This window comes from Piliocolobus tephrosceles, chromosome 20 (genome assembly GCF_002776525.5).
Source record: "Piliocolobus tephrosceles isolate RC106 chromosome 20, ASM277652v3, whole genome shotgun sequence".
Classification (NCBI taxonomy): Eukaryota; Metazoa; Chordata; class Mammalia; order Primates; family Cercopithecidae; genus Piliocolobus; species Piliocolobus tephrosceles.
Window position 1 is genome coordinate 13,989,299 of NC_045453.1, and position 18,931 is coordinate 14,008,229.

General features: G+C 55.3%; 1 protein-coding gene across 2 annotated transcripts in view; it reads left to right on the top strand.

The window, feature by feature from the left end:
- The window catches only part of PLCG1 (phospholipase C gamma 1), a 39,204-nt gene extending 22,259 nt beyond the window's left edge, over positions 1-16,945 (top strand). The window contains exons 3-33 of one of the 2 annotated variants that reach the window (XM_023227873.3): positions 921-1,073; positions 1,185-1,278; positions 1,422-1,469; positions 3,737-3,821; positions 3,923-4,006; positions 4,241-4,275; positions 4,486-4,558; positions 4,663-4,764; positions 5,000-5,118; positions 5,201-5,286; positions 5,361-5,481; positions 6,197-6,365; positions 6,510-6,632; positions 6,715-6,816; positions 6,903-7,090; positions 7,417-7,617; positions 7,699-7,818; positions 7,902-8,082; positions 9,113-9,190; positions 10,031-10,134; positions 10,343-10,439; positions 10,719-10,788; positions 11,368-11,525; positions 13,436-13,532; positions 13,663-13,887; positions 13,970-14,118; positions 14,637-14,751; positions 14,856-15,017; positions 15,125-15,213; positions 15,330-15,517; positions 15,686-16,945. In XM_023227873.3, the coding sequence (XP_023083641.2) occupies positions 921-1,073; positions 1,185-1,278; positions 1,422-1,469; positions 3,737-3,821; positions 3,923-4,006; positions 4,241-4,275; positions 4,486-4,558; positions 4,663-4,764; positions 5,000-5,118; positions 5,201-5,286; positions 5,361-5,481; positions 6,197-6,365; positions 6,510-6,632; positions 6,715-6,816; positions 6,903-7,090; positions 7,417-7,617; positions 7,699-7,818; positions 7,902-8,082; positions 9,113-9,190; positions 10,031-10,134; positions 10,343-10,439; positions 10,719-10,788; positions 11,368-11,525; positions 13,436-13,532; positions 13,663-13,887; positions 13,970-14,118; positions 14,637-14,751; positions 14,856-15,017; positions 15,125-15,213; positions 15,330-15,517; positions 15,686-15,728 (3,659 nt within the window). In that variant the 3' untranslated portion in view covers positions 15,729-16,945. The remainder of the gene's footprint in view (positions 1-920; positions 1,074-1,184; positions 1,279-1,421; positions 1,470-3,736; positions 3,822-3,922; positions 4,007-4,240; positions 4,276-4,485; positions 4,559-4,662; positions 4,765-4,999; positions 5,119-5,200; positions 5,287-5,360; positions 5,482-6,196; positions 6,366-6,509; positions 6,633-6,714; positions 6,817-6,902; positions 7,091-7,416; positions 7,618-7,698; positions 7,819-7,901; positions 8,083-9,112; positions 9,191-10,030; positions 10,135-10,342; positions 10,440-10,718; positions 10,789-11,367; positions 11,526-13,435; positions 13,533-13,662; positions 13,888-13,969; positions 14,119-14,636; positions 14,752-14,855; positions 15,018-15,124; positions 15,214-15,329; positions 15,518-15,685) is intronic. The other variant, XM_023227874.3, reaches the window with a different exon arrangement.
- The last annotated feature ends 1,986 nt before the right edge of the window (positions 16,946-18,931 follow it).

Below are 18,931 nucleotides of genomic sequence, written 5' to 3' on the forward strand. Positions count from 1 at the left end.
GGTCCCAGGCAAAACGGTGGTCTCAGTCCAGGATGACTGCTGCTCTTGGACAGCCGATGCCTTGGTCAGGGGATGGGGTGGGGATTAGGCCCTTTGCTGAGACTTGTGTGGGGATGTCTTAAGCAATTAGGCATTTCAGGGATGCACCAGTCCTCTGGGCCTGAGCCTACTTCCCAGGGATCCCGAGGCCCATCTGGACTTACCCAGCCCTGCCTCTGGGACTTTATGATTTGATTGGTGTGTACCTCGTCTCAGGAAGTGGTCCTCATGAACAGCCTTGGGTCCCTATTTCTCCTTCTGGAGTCCAGCTCTTTCGCAGGTCAAAATGTCTCAGTGAGGGAACAAAGATAGGGAAGGGACACCCCACAGAACTGCCTTTCCCCCATATAGCCCTCTCTGACGTCTCAGCCCTTACTTAGCAAGGCCTATCCCTAGACTCAACCCAGCCCTCTTATTACTCAGAGTGACTGAGTGGTCTTGGCTCTGCCTCTGGGGTTCTTCCCTGAAAGACAGTGTAAGAATGAGGAAACCGGCCGGGTGCGGTGGCTCAAGTCTGTAATCCCAGCACTTTGGGAGGCCGAGATAGGCGGATCACGAGGTCAGGAGATCGAGACCATCCTGGCTAATACGGTGAAACCCCATCTCTACTAAAAAGTACAAAAAACTAGCTGGGCGAGGTGGTGGGCACCTGTAGTCCCACCTACTCAGGAGGCTGAGGCATGAGAATGGCTTAAACCCGGGCGGCGGAGCTTGCAGTGAGCTGAGATCCGGCCACTGCACCCAGTCTGGGTGACAGAGCGAGACTCCGTCTCAGAAAAAAAAAGAAAAAAAAAAAAGAATGAGGAAACTAGGCTGCCCTCCTTTCGGTATTGACTCTGGGAGAGCCCAGCTTGATCTTGGCCTCTTTGCTACCTTCCTAGTTGATATTCGCGAAATCAAGGAGATCCGCCCAGGGAAGACCTCACGGGACTTTGATCGCTATCAAGAGGACCCCGCTTTCCGGCCGGACCAGTCACACTGCTTTGTCATTCTCTATGGAATGGAATTCCGCCTGAAGACGCTGAGCCTGCAAGGTGGGAGTCAAGGGGGTGGAGAAGGTAGAGGATAGTTAGGGGAATGCCCGCTCATTCCTGCCCAGTGGGAGGTATGTGCCCTCGGTGCAGCTGTTGATACCTTGCTCACAGCCACATCTGAGGATGAAGTGAACATGTGGATCAAGGGCTTAACTTGGCTGATGGAGGATACTTCGCAGGCACCCACACCCCTGCAGATTGAGAGGTAAGAACCACTCCTGAAGGGGTTAGGGCTGGGAGCATTAGGGACCAGGGGGACAGGAACAGCAGTCCCTTTGTGTGCCCAGGCATCTCCCGGGCCTGGCCGTAGATGGAGAAGTGGCCCTCACCTCAGGCTTCTTTCTCCAGGTGGCTCCGGAAGCAGTTTTACTCAGTGGATCGGAATCGTGAGGATCGGTAAGTACTGAGCCATGGCTCTAGCCCAGCAGGGTGGGGATGGGCATCCAGAACCTTAGCCAGGCCTCTGATTCGCTGCCTGGAGAGCCAGAGGACCCAGGGGACCTTAAGCGGGGCCAGGGCGGTGGGCAGAAGGTTCTGCCACATGTAGCTTTATGCACAAAGTCCTCTGGTGGCCTTGGTGTGAGCTAGTGAGAGGAGCCAGCCACATGCTGTGTGCCCTGCCGCTGTGGGCAGAGACTGGATATGTAGAACTGTCTCTGGGTGTCCTGGAGGTGAGGGTGGCCAGTAGTGTGTGAAGGGTGCCCTGAGGCTTATGGCTCTGAGGCCTGGTGTGGCAGCCAGAGGGGCCAAGGAGAGAAGGGGGAGCAAAGACCAGATGGTGTGGGTGCTGCACCGTGGTGAGATCCTTTGACCTGAAAGAAATGGGAAGCCATGGAAGGGTTCTGAAGAGAGGAGTGATGTGACCTGATGGGTTACTCAGGATCACTCTGGCTGCTGTGTGGAGAGCTCAGTTAGGAGCTGTTTCCACACTCCAGGTGAAAAATGAGAATGCTTGGATCATGATGGTAATGGTAGGAAGTGGCTGGATTTTGGCCATGTTGTATTTTGAAGATAGAGCCAGAAAGAATGTCCTTAACAGATTGATTTTGGGGTTTGAGAGGCATTGAGGATAATAGTATGCTCTTTGGCTCGAGCAACTGGAAAACAGTCGCCATTGACTGAGATGAGAAGATCATGGGACGAGCCCATTTGGAGGGAAGCTCAGGGGTTCACTTTGAGGCGTGTTAAGTTTTCTGATGCCTATTAGCTGTTCAGGGAGAGATGTTGAGTAGGCACGTGGTTAGACTGAGTTTAGGTACATACACAGTGGGGGCTGCAGATTTTAACTTGGGAGTATGTAGATAACACTGAAAGCCACAGGGCTGGGTGAGATCGCCTAGGGGGCAAGCAGACCAAGAAAAGGGCAGGGTCCAGTGGCTGACCCCAGACCACCCCCATATTAGAGATTGGAGGGGTTGGGGACAAATAGTGCGGTAAGAGGAGAACCCCCAGAGTGCTGAGTTCTGGCAGCCCAAGGAAGAAGACAGTGGTGAAATCTGACCGTTGACTCTTGGGTTTAACATGGTGAGAAGAGCGGTGTCAGCCAAGTGGTGAGGGGCTCAAGGGAATGAGAGGGAGCAATATGACTCTTGCAAGGAGTTTCGCTGTGGCGGGGAGCAAAGAAGAGGGCAGTACTTGGAGAGCTAAGCAGGGGCAAGACAGGTGTTTTTGGTGGAAGAAGTACCAGGCTGTTCGTATGCTGATGGGAAAGAGACCACAGAGGGCAAGGTTGGTGATGTAGGCATTTGCAACCAGAAGGCCTCTGTTTCCTCACTGGAAAACAAGGACCCTGATAGCACCTAACTCCTGGGTGACTGAGGATCAGAGGAGGTGGCACCAGTACAGAGCCAGCCCTCCCTCCGCAGCGTTTGATCCACTCAGTGTGGCGCTCAGCCCCCTTGGGGAATTTTGGTGCCTCCTCCCAGGCTCTTGGGGCTCAGAGGAGGTGACCCCACCCTCCCCTCCCCTCCTTGACACCACCTTCCAGGAGAGAAAGCCCCCCTTCCCCCTTCTTGTCCATCCTGTTGCCAGGTCCAGCAGTGTCCCCAGCCTCTGGGCAGGATACCCCTGGAGAGCAGGGGCGCTTGTTCTCTGAGCTTCTTTCCTGGAGCCAGGCCCTGTCTAGCCCGAGGAGGTGCCCAGTTGCCAGTCATTGTATTTGGTGGAGCATGCACCTCCTCCTCCCTCCCTTTCATGGGTTAGTGGGTTCTGAGGACCAAACTCCTAGCATCCCAGTGGGCAGCAGGTAGGGACCCGCTGCGATGCTGCCCCCAGCAGGTAAGTTGTGAGTGAGCCCTGCCTTCTGTCTTGGATGGGCTGACTGCCACCTTGGCACAGGCCTGAGCAGTGCCGGTGGGAGGAGAGGCCTGGGGAGTGGTTTTTCTTCCTCCCATGCCTGACCCACTTTACTGAATCTGTTCACATCTTCCTTGCCAGAATTACAGGCTTTTTTTTTTTTTTTTTGCTCAGATGAGGAACTGAGGTCCAGAGAAAGGAAGGGACTAACCTTGGTCACCCCATGGGTTCTGATCCAGTCTCGCCCTCAGGACTCCAGGTTCCCAGAATAGTGTTGTTTACCTGTCCAGCCCCAGGTGGGCTCGACCCACAGGTCAGAGGTCATGAGAAGCTGGATGAGACCACTGGGGATGTCCCTGTTTTCTCAGTATATCAGCCAAGGACCTAAAGAACATGCTGTCCCAGGTCAACTACCGGGTCCCCAACATGCGCTTCCTCCGAGAGCGGCTGACGGTAAGTGCCCCCCAGGGCTGTCTGTAGTTGGGGGCAGGGGAAGCCAAGAGCCCTGCAGCTGGGGCCCTGACTGCCTGGCACTCTCGCTCTATACCATGCAGGACCTGGAGCAGCGCAGCGGGGACATCACCTACGGGCAGTTTGCTCAGCTGTACCGCAGCCTCATGTACAGCGCCCAGAAGACGGTGCATGAGCCACCTGCCCTCCCTCAACCCCTGCCCCTGCTCCTCCACCCCCCACCCCCAGCTCTGCCTGCCTCAGCCCTGCTGCCCTGCTTAGGGGCTTTTGGGTGCCATTTCTCCAGTTCTTCTCCTCTTGAGGCCTACCCCCATCTGCTGCTCTAGCCTGTCTTCTTACTAGCCCCTTTCCCACATGGCCTCCCAGGGGCTCTTGCCCTGACCAGGTTCTGTTTCCTGCAGATGGACCTCCCCTTCTTGGAAGCCAGTACTCTGAGGTTTGGTTTGGAGTGGGGAGGTGGGGTTTTCCCTGGGCCCCCTTCATCTCGCCACTGGGCGATTCCTGATCCAGGTGGGAGGCAGTGGGAGTAGGGAACCATGCTGGACCATTCTGGGAAGCTGTGCTGGCTGGGAGTTGGGTTCTGCCTTCCATGGGGCACCTTGTTGTCTGTTGACCATGCTAGCTAGCTTACCTTCTCTCCCTGCAGGGCTGGGGAGCGGCCGGAGCTTTGCCGAGTGTCCCTTCCTGAGTTCCAGCAGTTCCTTCTTGACTACCAGGGGGTATGGCTGGGCTGACATTGGCCCAGGCTGTCAAGCTGTTGGGGGGCTGGGCTCATCAATGACTGGAGGCTTCTCTCATTCCCTGCCCTGCCCACCCCAATCAGGAGCTGTGGGCTGTTGATCGCCTCCAGGTGCAGGAGTTCATGCTCAGCTTCCTCCGAGACCCCTTGCGAGAGATCGAGGAGCCATACTTCTTCCTGGATGAGGTGAGTCCGACGTTTCACCCATTTTTTGTCAAGAGAATGGGTAGGGGTGACCAGAACCCCACCTGGGCTTCAGGAGCTAGACGCTTCTTAGGGATGCCACCTTGTTCCTACCTACTATGCATCTTGCCCACCCCCAGTTGGGACAGAGCACTCTCTCTCCTACCCCCAACCTATCATCTCGGGTTGGACCGGGCAGGGATTCACTTTCTCTTCCCTTCCACATGTTCCTGGACAGTTTGTCACCTTCCTGTTCTCCAAAGAGAATAGTGTGTGGAACTCGCAGCTGGATGCAGTATGCCCGGACACCATGAACAACCCCCTTTCCCACTATTGGATCTCTTCCTCACACAACACGTGAGTGCGGCTCCTTCGGGCCCACCCAGCTTCTTCCCAGGAGGGCCCATCTGACCATACATGCCTCTCCTTGCCTATCCAGGTACCTGACCGGGGACCAGTTCTCCAGTGAGTCCTCCTTGGAAGCCTATGCTCGCTGCCTGCGGATGGGCTGTCGCTGCATTGAGTGTGCGTGGGGTCCGGGGCTGGGGGAGGGAAGGTGGGAGGCCTGCCCGCTTGACCATGATGATGTTGCTCCCCAGTGGACTGCTGGGACGGCCCAGATGGGATGCCAGTTATTTACCATGGGCACACCCTTACCACCAAGATCAAGTTCTCAGATGTCCTGCAAACCATCAAGGAACATGCCTTTGTGGCCTCAGAGTGAGTCAGAGGCTGGAAGACCCAGGGGTTAACTTGGCTCCAGCTCTCTCATTCTAGAGGGACAGAGGGCAGCAAGACTCCTCGAATACCCTGTCCCCTCTCCCTCAGCCTTTCATCTTTGTCCTTCCTCTTGGCCTCTCCTCGTCACCTGCTTCCTGTTTGAGCTGTTGCTTCCCAAGTTACAGTTTCTGTTTCCTACATGTTGAGCCCACTTTCTTTTTCATGGGCCCTTTAGACTGTACAACACATGCTCTTCTCATCTTCAGGAAACATGCCCTGCTTTCTTTAGGCCAGTGTCCTGCCAACTCCTTTGCCCTCACAGCCCAAGAGATTGTCTTCCCTATATCCCATTCCTTCAATTCTGTTTACTGCTTAAACTGTGGTCACTGGTCTCCCTTAGCTCACCAGGGCTCTAACAGCTAACTTTGGAGGCTTCTCCTCTCTCCTGGCCTCTTTGGTGGCCTCATTTTTCTTGCACTACTGAGCAGCCTCCATAATTGGGCCATCTCGGGACTGCATCAGTGGCCACCCTTTGGTTTCCACTGCTGCCACAGCTGTAGAACCCCCGCTTCCCCGCCAGTGGCTATGGCGTGGGATAGTTTTTATAGACAAGAAGCCCCCAGGCCCTTGCCTCCCCACACCTCACTGTGAGGGGCGCCTTAGACCCCAGAGAATTGCAGAATCTGTTTCACTGTGCTTGTCCCCCACCCCACAGGTACCCAGTCATCCTGTCCATTGAGGACCACTGTAGCATTGCCCAGCAGAGAAACATGGCCCAGCACTTCAAGAAGGTGCTAGGGGACACACTCCTCACCAAGCCCGTGGAGATCTCCGCTGATGGGCTCCCCTCACCCAACCAGCTTAAGAGGAAGATCCTCATCAAGGTGGGGGTGGTGGGCTTATTGGGGAAGCCCCACACTTCTCAGTGCCTTGCCTAGGCCCTGGCTTCGGCTATTGGGCCTAAGCCTGGGTGAGGAGGTGGGGTGATGACTGGAGTCTGCATTGCCCTGTTCTGGTTGCCCCTCCAGCACAAGAAGCTGGCGGAGGGCAGTGCCTACGAGGAGGTGCCTACATCCATGATGTACTCTGAGAACGACATCAGCAACTCCATCAAGAATGGCATCCTCTACCTGGAGGACCCTGTGAACCATGTGAGGACTGGGCCGGGCTGGGGGTGGTGGGCCAGTGGGTGTGAGGACCCTGGCTCACAAGTCCCTCTTTGGTCTGTTCCAGGAATGGTATCCCCACTACTTTGTTCTGACCAGCAGCAAGATCTACTACTCTGAGGAGACCAGCAGTGACCAGGGCAACGAGGATGAGGAGGAGCCCAAGGAGGTGAGGAACCAGCTCAGGTCTGGGGCTGGGCCAGGTCAGGCCTGGGCCAGGGTCCCAGTGTCTTTGCTGTTGCCTTCCCCTGACAGGTCAGCAGCAGCACAGAGCTGCACTCCAATGAGAAGTGGTTCCATGGGAAGCTAGGGGCAGGGCGTGACGGGCGGCACATCGCTGAGCGCCTGCTCACTGAGTACTGCATCGAGACCGGGGCCCCTGACGGCTCCTTCCTCGTGCGAGAGAGTGAGACCTTCGTGGGCGACTACACGCTCTCTTTCTGGTAACACTTCCCATGCAGATGCACATGTTCAGTCAGCGTGTGTACACAGACATGACATCACCCAGAGATAATCAGTTAACATTTGAGTCTTTGATCCAGGACAATAATTTTGCTTTACATGGAACATACATTTCTCTGTCTCTCACCCCCCACCATACCCCTCCCTTTTCGGTTCATTTGAAGCCTTTCAGTGCGACTGCCCACACCTGAGCTCCTCAGGAGATTGGCCTCCCTCCCTGAGGCTTGGTGCCTCATTTGGGGTGGAACTTGGTCTTTGGGGCCCTGGCCTGTTTCTCCCAGCCTCCCTCACGTTGTGTCTTCCACAGGCGGAATGGGAAAGTCCAGCACTGCCGTATCCACTCACGGCAAGATGCTGGGACCCCCAAGTTCTTCTTGACAGACAACCTCGTCTTTGACTCCCTCTATGACCTCATCACACACTACCAGCAGGTGCCTCTGCGCTGCAATGAGTTTGAGATGCGACTTTCAGAGCCTGTCCCACAGACCAATGCCCACGAGAGCAAAGAGTGAGGGAGGGACCTGGGGGTGGGCAGGGCAGGGCAGGGCAATGGGTGGTGCTGGCTGGGCCTGACTCTGCCTGTCCTCAGGTGGTACCACGCGAGCCTGACCAGAGCACAGGCTGAGCACATGCTGATGCGTGTCCCTCGTGATGGGGCCTTCCTGGTGCGGAAGCGGAATGAGCCCAACTCATATGCCATCTCTTTCCGGTGAGGGGTGTGGCCCTGGGTTGTGGGGCCTTGCTTGGCTCTGAGCTGCCCTGACCCTGTGTGACTGTTTTGTCCTTGTGAAGGGCTGAAGGCAAGATCAAGCATTGCCGTGTCCAGCAAGAGGGCCAGACTGTGATGCTAGGGAACTCGGAGTTCGACAGCCTTGTTGACCTCATCAGCTACTATGAGAAGCACCCGCTATACCGCAAGATGAAGCTGCGCTATCCCATCAACGAGGAGGCGCTGGAGAAGATTGGCACAGCTGTGAGGGGCTGTGGTAGACGGGGCATGGCAGGGGCGGCAGGAGAGACCCAGAATCTTAGCAGTCACTGGATAATCTAGATATGTGTAACAGCAAGGCCTGGGGTGTTGTAGGAGTTCATAGGAGGGCCCCTGAGTCCAGCTGGGAGCCAATGTGGGTACCAGGAGGGTGTCTGGAGGAGGGGACACCTGAGCAGTGTCTACAAGGATGGGGACAGGCACATAAGCAGTGGGTTCCCCATGAGCCAGGGTGAGGAGTGAGGAGGTTCTGGGGCTCACACTGGGAGAGGTGCACCCAGTGGAAGCTCATCAACCTGGGCTTGGCCTGGACTCTGTCCTAGGGCAGGTAAGAAGAGGCTACCCAAGAGTAGTTGTGGAGCCTCCTGGTGGATGGTGTGGAGGGCAGAGCCACAGGAGGTGAGACCACTGAGGGAAAAAGTCAGGACTCATGGCAGCACAGCTGGTGATAAGGGCCCTGGACAGAAGAAAGGGGTCTAGGACCAGGAGATCAGTTGAGAGACTTCTGTCCTCAGTAGACAGGGCTGGCTGGGGGAGGCCTGTTGTCCACTGGCACCAGGGGCTCAGGTGGTGGAGAGGAGTGGCAGGAGGAGTGTGGGGGGTGGAAAGCTCTTCCTGACTTTGGGCTCAGCAGTGAACCAATGAGCCACTGAACTAAAGCACTGAATATGGGTAGTCTGTGAAGGGCCCACCTGCACATAGCTCAGAAATACTTGGGAGTTTGGGCATTTCGGACCTGAGAGATTTTAGAATCCTGAACTGGGCCTCACGTATAAGAATGTGAAGAAAAGAAAGGGTGAGACCCGGCCTGAGGCCTCTGAAGCCGTCTCCACTGAGGTTGAAGGATCCCTGCGGACCAGGTGCTAGTGGTGGTGGCCGCCTTGGTGGCCCGATGAGGAAGGCTAGCTGGAAGTTTGCTGCACTGGGGGAAAGGGAAGCTGCTGCGGAAACCAGTAGCTGCTTTCTACCTCTAGGCTCTGGGGCATTAACGTATCCCATTGTGTCCTGTTTCCAGGAGCCTGACTACGGGGCCCTGTATGAGGGACGCAACCCTGGCTTCTATGTAGAGGCAAACCCTATGCCAACTTTCAAGGTACAGCTCAGGCCTCTGGGCACAGGAAGCTGGGGAGGGTCCCCAGCTGCTCAGCTGCTTGGGGCTTCATTCATGTGTTCTGGGCCATCTGTGGTCTTTATGGAGAAGTGGTGGTTGTGGTTTTCCGAGGCCCAAGAGGTTGTGAGAGATGTGTGGTTGGTGAGCAACCGCAGGTCTTCCAGGGCCAACCCACTCCCTAGCCCCTACCCTTTAGGTCAGCAGTGACCCTTTAAAACTCCTGTGGATGACCCCCGTTTCCTCCCTGGGCAGCAGTGGGGTAGGAGCTGGGAGGCATACTGGCCACTCATTCCCCAGCCTCATGGAGCTCTGTCAACACAGGTTCTTTTTCGTTTTGCCTTTTTCTCTAAGAAGGCCTGGGCCCTGTTTTTCACTCCCTCCCCTCCACAGCCAGGGGATCTGGAAGGAGGTTTTTCTTTCCACTTCACAGATGAGTGGTGGGGTCCCATCCAGGCCCCATATGCTTCCAGGTCCCAGGGAGGCATTCAGGGCAACTGTAGACCCTGCCTTCTTGGCCTGCCAGCCCTGACTCCTGGAAGCAGATTCAGGGTTCTCCCTGTGACCCAGGGTGGGGCTTAAGGTTCCACCTGGGTCCTGAGGTACTTCACTGGCAGAGGCCCTACCTCTCTGATCATATCTGTCCTGGAGCCTCCCTGCAGGGCAGTAACAAGAACTATAACTGGGGCCTGTTGATGGCAGTGTCATCTCCCACTGGCCTCACCCCAGGCTGGGAAGCCCAGGCACGTGTGTGCACGTGAAGTCCCAGGTCAGCAGTGGCAGGGAGAGCCTTTCTGCTCTGACTGGTGCTTCTCACCTCTGCAGTGTGCAGTCAAAGCCCTCTTTGACTACAAGGCCCAGAGGGAGGATGAGCTGACCTTCACCAAGAGCGCCATCATCCAGAATGTGGAGAAGCAAGAGGGAGGCTGGTGAGCCAGTGGTGTGGTAGGCCCAGAGTCCAAGGGCCCCAGTGGAGCTGGGGCCCCAAAGACATGCATTTGTGATGTGCTTGTCTCCTGTGTGCACCAGCAGTGCCTGCCTCAGCCTGGCTTAGGCATGGGAGCCCCTACCGAAGGATACCCTCCTCATGGGAGTTTGGGGTGGTTGCTGGAGGTCAGCACCCTATGGCTCCCACAGGTGGCGAGGGGACTACGGAGGGAAGAAGCAGCTGTGGTTCCCATCAAACTACGTGGAAGAGATGGTCAACCCCGTGGCCCTGGAGCCAGAGAGGGAGGTAAGACCAGAACCACCTGAGGAACAGCATTCCCTATCCCCAGATTCTCCTTGGCATGCCCCCATCACACAGTCCCCAGCACGCACGTGCATGCACAGACACCTGTCACATGGACTGGTCACACAGCCCACGTGGCCATGCTCGTAGTCTCCCATATACCTGTGCTGCGTTTGGCAGTCACAGGTACACCCACAAGATGTATTTGTCCCATGCACACAGATATCCCCTCACACACCTGCAGTAGCCACGCTGACCATTGGTGGGCTTTGCTTCCCACAGCACTTGGACGAGAACAGCCCCCTAGGGGACTTGCTGCGGGGGGTCTTGGATGTGCCGGCTTGTCAGATTGGTGAGCTCCCATCCGTTTCTCTTGCCCACTGTTCCCTAGGGTGAGGTTTTTTGTATCTCTCTCCTGCTCCTAGGGAGGAAGCTGATGGCTGAACCCCAAAGGCTGCCCTCCCTCCAAGCTCTCCCCATGCTCTGGACATCCCCTTGACACCCTGGGCTCCCTTTGTCACCCTCAGCTTTGACCCCTGCATGTTTACCCCATGCCAGGCACTGGGGAACCCGCCAGAATCGGCAAGGATGATGCTCCTGGTTGGCTGACGTCCCCAGGCCTAATGGGTTGCACCACAGGGATGTGACAGAGGCTTGGAGATGGGGTGGAGAGGGAGACATGGCTTGAGGGAAGAAGCATGAGTCAGAGCTAAGTTGGAACACTGGCTCCACTACAACCAGCAGTGACTTGTTTGAGTTGCAGCATCGTCATCTGTAAAATGGGCCTGCAGAGCAGTCCTTCCCCTCATGGGGTGTGGGAAGGAGGAAATGGGATGAGATAGAACTCATTTGAGCCAGTGCCTGCGGTGTGAAGTGGGGTGGAGGGGGTGAGATGTCTGTTCCCAGCTTTTATCTGCTCTCGCCCTCCCAGCCATCCGTCCTGAGGGCAAGAACAACCGGCTGTTCGTCTTCTCCATCAGCATGGCGTCGGTGGCCCACTGGTCCCTGGATGTTGCTGCCGACTCACAGGAAGAGCTGCAGGACTGGGTGAAAAAGATCCGTGAAGTGGCCCAGACCGCAGATGCCAGGGTGAGATCCTGCTGGAGCCTGGTGGGGGCAGTGTGTGGGCCTGTCAGGCAGCTAAGGCCTCCAGCTCCCAGCACAAGCCCCCTCAGGGCGGTGGGGCAGCCAGTGGCCTATGCTAGATAGGCCACAGCCCCTGCCTTAGCTAGGGATGGAGAAGAAACAGACACATGAGATGCAATGTGGTGTGTTTAGGTCATGTTGAGTTTGAGATACTGATGGGTTGTTCAAGTGGGTCTGCTTAGTGGGCAGTTGGATACACAAGACCAGAGCTAAGAGGTGAAGTCCTGGGCTGGAAGCAGGAATAGAGTGGGGGCTGAGGCATAGAAGGGATGAGGTGGTGTTGAATAGGAAGAGAACTTGGGATGGATTGAAAAGCTCCATATGAGAAGGCATGGGCAAGAAAAGGAGCCCAGGAAAGGCAGGTCAGACAGACTGCGGGCCACTGGTGAGGGAGGGGCTCTGCTGTGTTGAGGGCTACAGAGGTAAAGACAGGCACGATAAGAACTTGTAAGTGCCCTTTGGATTCAGCAGCAGCAAATAGCCCTGGTGAGACTTCTGAGCTGCATCAGCAGCATGGCTGGGGTTGGTTGGCAGTGGGGAGTCTGGAATGGCAAAGGCAGAGCCTTTGTAGGGCCTGTCCTTGAGGGAGAGGACAGGTGGCTGGGGTTTGAGCAGGCTTTCATGCAGATAGCTGAAAGGAGCAAGCAGGGTGTGAGATGGAGCCCAGGCTTAGCTGGTAGGACCAGCCTTCTGGGGAAGGGTGGCCTCTTCCACTGAGCCTGGGGGAACGGAGAAGTATTCTCAAGGGTTAGGGAATTCCTACTTGGTGGCCCTTTCACCAAGTGCATTTGGTAGATGGGTCTGTAGCTGCTTTGGAGAGGGCAACTGCAAGCCAAACAGAGAAGGGAGAGGGTGCTTGCCAGGCTGTCCCCTAGAAGAAAAGGTGCTGGCATACCAGGTGGTTGAAGGACTGGATCTGGGGGTCTAGGCTGAAAAAGGAAGAGTCTGAATATAAGCCACGGAGGCCGGGTACGATGGCTCACACCTGTAATCCCAGCACTTTGGGAGGCTGAGGTAGGCAGATCACAAGGTCAGGAGTTTGAGACCAGCCTGACTAATATGGTGAAACCCTGTCTCTTACTGAAAATACAAAAATTAGCCGAGCATGGTGGCGGGCACCTGTAATCCCAGCTACTCGGGAGGCTGAGGCAGGAGAATCGCTTGAACCCAGGAGGTGGAGGTTGCAGTGAGCCGAGATCATGCCACTGAACTCCAGCCTGGGCAACAGAGCAAGGCTCCGTCTAAAAAAAAGAAAAAAAAAAAAAAGCCACTGAAAGAAGAGTCCTCCAGGGGTGAGAGGATAGGATGGGGTGCTTGTAAGTGGGCTTCTGTAGAGATTTGGCATGGAGATTTGCCATGTAGAGTGGGTGGTTATATTGGAGTTGGGGGAGCTGAGGCAGTGAGGATCATCCTTAGGACACAGATGGAGACCAAGCCAGGGGCCTACATCCCCAGTGCAGTCACAGGTGACACAGAAGAATCGTTTTTACCCTGGGATGAGGCTGAGTAATGAATGGTCAGAAAGTGTCACTTGGGAGTGTGGCCAATTCCAGGATCCCTGGAAGGTCACTGGGAACATGGGTGGTGATGAGGAGTCTGTATCCCCCACCCCTCTAAGAAGGCTGGAGGGCAAATGTGTCCTCTGGGACAGAAAAGAGGAAAGATGATTCCAGGATGAGGCTGAGGACAGAGCTCCCTCATTTACCGTTGGGTGTGGTGTCTGGAAGGTACAGGGGAGGGTGGGAGATGGGCCCAGAGCACCTGCAGTGTGGGCATACCCAAGGTTGGCGGGGGCTTCCTTCTCCTGGGCAGGGCTGTAGCCTGGGGCTACAGGGCCTTGTGTGTGTCACCAGCTCACTGAAGGGAAGATAATGGAACGGAGGAAGAAGATCGCCCTGGAGCTCTCTGAACTTGTTGTCTACTGCCGGCCTGTTCCCTTCGATGAAGAGAGTAAGGGCAGGGCCCAGGCGGGGTGTGCGTGTGCCCAGAGGGCCTGGTGGGTGCAAAAGGAGTATTTAGTTATCCTCCTAACACTTCCTGGGTGGGCGGGCTCTGTGAGTGTTCTCCCTGTTTGGTCCAGAGATTGGCACAGAACGTGCTTGCTACCGGGACATGTCATCCTTCCCGGAAACCAAGGCTGAGAAATACGTGAACAAGGCCAAAGGCAAGAAGTTCCTTCAGTACAATCGACTGCAGCTCTCCCGCATCTACCCCAAGGGCCAGCGACTGGATTCCTCCAACTATGATCCTTTGCCCATGTGGATCTGTGGCAGTCAGCTGGTGGCCCTCAACTTCCAGACCCCTGGTGAGGAGGTCCCCTGTGAGGAGGGTGGGGAGGGGTACTGTGGGCAGCTGGACTGGAGTACACCATAACCTGCCTCTTCCAGACAAGCCTATGCAGATGAACCAGGCTCTCTTCATGACGGGCAGGCACTGTGGCTACGTGCTGCAGCCAAGCACCATGCGGGATGAGGCCTTTGACCCCTTTGACAAGAGCAGCCTCCGCGGGCTGGAGCCGTGTGCCATCTCGGTTGAGGTGGGTGCTGCTCATCTGGGCTTCAGGGTGGGAAAGGGGCTGGTTGACGCTGGAGTCTGTTTATGTTGGGTTCCCCAAAAGTGGGCATTTTCAGGCATCAAGGGGGTCAGGGTGGATGGGGCCTGAGCAGAGTCGTTGAAGGGGTGAAGATAGCGTGCACTCACTCTATGCATCTAGGACGTGCAGAGCCATGGGGTGACTTGTTCTGATGAGATCTTTTTTTCCCCTAAGGGGAGTCATTTAAAAGATTTCTGTGTTAAATAGACATGGATTTAACATGAAGTGGATTGCAAAACTCACATGGAAATTTTGGCTAAAGCTCAGACTTCAAATAAACTGGGCAGCAGCTGCTCTGGACAGCTTAGGTCCCCGATGTCGGGAGAGACTCCATGGGCAGTGTCCCGGGGGCCCAGCAGAGGGCGCACCGCCTCCACGTCACAAATCCTGCCTGAGCCTCCGCAGTTGGGGATTGGAGGGAGCAGGAAGGACAATCCCCAGGCCCTTCTGTCTGCCTACAGGTGCTGGGTGCCCGACATTTGCCAAAGAATGGCCGAGGCATTGTGTGCCCTTTTGTGGAGATTGAGGTGGCTGGAGCTGAGTATGACAGCACCAAGCAGAAGACAGAGTTTGTGGGTCAGTCTGTCTTCCCATTCTCCTGGGGCACTGCAAGCCCCTCCCCACCAGTCATCCCATCCTCTCCCAGGGTGACCTGGAGCCTTTTGTCGTTGCCTTCATAGTGGACAATGGACTCAACCCTGTATGGCCGGCCAAGCCCTTCCACTTCCAGATCAGTAACCCTGAATTTGCCTTTCTGCGCTTTGTGGTGTATGAGGAAGACATGTTTAGTGACCAGAATTTCCTGGCTCAGGCTACTTTCCCGGTAAAAGGCCTGAAGACAGGTGAGGACCATTCCTGGAGGCAGTGCCCCTGCAATCTTGCTGGCAGGGTGGGGCTGGGCCCCTTGCTGTCCCTCGTGGGCTGAGGGCCAGGCTTTTCCTCCTCCTAGGATACAGAGCAGTGCCTTTGAAGAACAACTACAGTGAGGACCTGGAGTTGGCCTCCCTGCTGATCAAGATTGACATTTTCCCTGCCAAGGTATCTGCAGCAGGGGTGGGCTGGCATGGGGGGGGGGGGGGGGAGGAGAGCCAGACAGCAGCCTCGTGAAGTGCAGAGGAGTCATCGACCCTCTTGTGCACCTGCCTTCGTTGAAGCAGGAGAATGGTGACCTCAGTCCCTTCAGTGGTACGTCTCTGCGGGAGCGGGGCTCAGATGCCTCAGGCCAGCTGTTTCACGGCCGAGCCCGGGAAGGCTCCTTTGAATCCCGCTACCAGCAGCCATTTGAGGACTTCCGCATCTCCCAGGAGCATCTTGCAGACCATTTTGACAGTCGAGAACGAAGGTGAGGGAGATGGAGGGGTGCCAGAGCCAGGAAGGCAGTGGCTAGGTCCTACTTCTTCAGTGTTCCTTTCTCCTGGGTAGAAAAGTTGTAATATTGTCTGGCTTTGAGCTGCCTGATTGGGCTACAAGGCCCTGCCTGCCAGTAAGGACACTCTTCTCTTCTGTCCAGGGCCCCAAGAAGGACTCGGGTCAATGGAGACAACCGCCTCTAGTTGTACCCTAGCCTCATTGGAGAGCAGCAGGTGCTGTGCGCCTCGTAGAATGCCGCGAACTGGGTTCTTTGGAAGCAGCCCCCTGTGGCGGCCTTCCGGGTCTCGCAGCCTGAAGCCTGGATTCCAGCAGTGAATGCTAGACAGAAACCAAGCCATTAATGAGATGTATTACTGTTTTGGGCCTCCATGTCCCAGCTCTGGATGAAGGCAAAAACTGTACTGTGTTTCGCATTAAGCACACACATCTGGCCCTGACTTCTGGAGATGGAGCCTTCCATCTTGTGGGGCCAGGACCATGGCCGAAGCCCCTTGGAGGGAGAGGCTGCCTCAGCCAGTGGCACAGGAGACTCCAAGGAGCTACTAACATTCCTAAGAGTGGAGGAGGAGGAGGAGCCTTACTGGGCCAGGGAAACAAAGTTTACATTGTCCTGTAGCTTTAAAACCACAGCTGGGCAGGGTGAGAGGCTAGATGCCCCTGCAGTTTGGCCCTGGAGCCAGGGTAGAGGAATGTAGGGCCTGCATGGAGAAGGGCTCTGCCCTGCCTGAGGAGGAGGACACAGCACAAGGGCACATTGCCCATGGCTGGGAACATGACCCAGCCTGAAAGATACAGGGGATCATGTTAAAAATAGCAGTATTATTTTTCTTCTCAATGGTATTGTAACTAAGTTATTTACTCCTCATGCTCCTCACCCTTGTAGGGAAACCTTGGAGTAGAGCCTTGGAGAGGAGAGTGGCAGGTGGGCTGCCTGCTGTGTTAAGAGGGCTTAGTTTGTGTAAAGCACTGTCAGGAATTGGGGGGCGGGAGGGGTGGGGAAGAGAAGAAATAGCAGAGCCTATTTTGGTGAGGTTGTTTTTAAGTCAAAGAAGACTCAATATGCTTTCCCTGAGGAATGAGAAAGCGGTTGAGGAGCTGCCTGCCTCCTGGGTGGGTGGGGTACAGGCAGTTGGGTGCTGAATGAAGCTGCCATCCTTATTGCAGCTTTTAACCGGTAAAAAAGATCCAGGGATGGAGATGGGAAGGTTAAAAAGGCAGCCCGCACCTCAGGACAGAGGCCAGGGTCCAGGCCCGTGGGCGCAAAGGTGCCTCATAGCATAGCCAGCATTCAGCACACACAAACCTACTGCCCACATTTGGGCTCAGGGTTGGCCATTTGCTAGTTCTGCTGCCCTCTTAAGATCTGACTGCCAAATAAATCATCCTCTTGTCCTTTTTCCTTTGACTTGTCTGCTCTTTGGGGGGCTCAGGAAAGCCTGTTGCGCGGAGACATGCTCAGTAGAAACAATCGCTGGATGATTCTGCAATAGAAGCAGGTGGGAAGTTTCTGGAAACTTCTCAGGTTAAGCAGCCCTTCCCTCCTTTGGGCTAACAGGAGTTGTGGGTCCACTCTCGCCCGCTCATCCTCTGAGGGTGTGTCTGAGCAGAATACATCCTGCCTGGGTTCTTTGTGGCCAGCCAGCTTTGGTGGTGAGCCGGAACCAACCAGAGCCCCTTTCCAGTTCCACAGAAACCTTGACTTCCAAAAATACTGCATTCAGTTAACACTGCCAGGTGCCATTCTGGTTGTCTCCAGGACTTGGCAGCTGACATCTCTGTGCCCAGAACACAGTTGAAAGGCCCTTCTCTTCCTGAGGCTCTGGTTTTCATAGTGGGCTGTGCTGGGATGGAACAAAAATGATGCCACACAAAAAATTGTAGATAGCGCCGGTTCCGTGGATGACATGAACATGCCAGAATCAAACAGCGACAGTGCTCAGGTTCTTGTGTGACTTTCTTCCACAACTTCACAGTCCCAGCTCAGAGAGGAGGGTGGCTTTTTCCCATACACAAGAAGGTGGTGGGTGGGAATTCACCTGGGCCCTCATGATCCATGCTTCCTCTCTAGATGTTTATGGCCTGGAGAGAAAGGTTTCCTGTCAGAGAAGGAAGAGGACTGTGTAGGCCCTTCTGTTAGGGCCCATCTGCGTTGGTTAGGACATCCTTGGCCTGTTGGTGTTGACCCTTTTAACTTTCATCAATACATATCTCTATTTGCTGAACAAGTGTCTTTCTGGAACACAACCTGGGGAACGGACAGCTCTGCCTTTCTTAAGGCAGCTTTGCAGACCTGAAACTCACCTCTCTTGGGCTCTGTAAGACATTGCCTTTGCCTCTCACTGCAAATGTTTTGATTGTTCTTCCTAGTGGAAAACGTGCCAACTCTCAAGCAAATTTAAAGATCATTTTCACTTCAAGACTCCTCCAGACAGACCTGACAAACGCTGATTGACCCAGAAGGCGGAGTGTTGGTGGGGAAGACCCTCACTTGGGGCCGAATGCTTTGGCATCAGGAGTTGTTTGCCCCGTCCCATGCTTGTAGGCCGCGTCCCGACAGTGCGACAGCTCAGGTTTATGACCTGTGGAGTCTCAACCCTAACAGCACATGAGCACCACTTAGGAAGCGTCTGAAAAATGCTGGTACCTAGGGCCTTAGCATAGGTATTGTTCAAAACCTCCCAAGGTGATTTAAATGAGTAAGAGGGTTGAAAAGCACTGATTTTGGCAGGGCAAACCAAAAGAGCAGGCAGGGCTGGGAGAGGGAAGTCAGTGGTACCAAAAGGCAGATGGGCTCCCTTGCGGGCTCCTTGCTCTCCTATCATCACCGGTAGAACTTTCTGGCTGACACACCAGAGACAAGTAGACTGGGTTCAAAGTGACAGACCTTCACTTTCAACAGCTTTGGCCCAGCAGACATGTACACATACAGGGCAGAGCCTACAAGGTCGGGCATTCTGCCCCCTGCCACAGGAAAAAGGCTGCCCTGTGGGAAGATGGCAGGAGCCGTTTCTGACCTCAGTTGAGTATCTATGGCTACGAGCAGAAAAGGCAGGGGTCTCCCTCCTGACCAAGCACAGCTTGAACATCACCTGAGAGCTGGGCCTGGACCTAGAAACTTGTCTTTCAACTTAAGCCCATCACTCACCATATGAGTTCTGTTGAGGGCGGGTAGAAAGCAAGTAGGTTTAGGTTATCCCACCAGACTAACTCGGTGAATGAAAAGGTCGTGCCTTCTTCACATTTTAATTAAATGGATCAAGCACAGTCTCAGCCTGCAACTCCTGTCTTCTCTGGGTACTTGAGTAATTCCCAGGGGACCTGTGCTCAGGGGTTAACCTAGGCATTCTGTTCTCTGCCTGGAGGAACCCCACAGCAACCCCCTGGC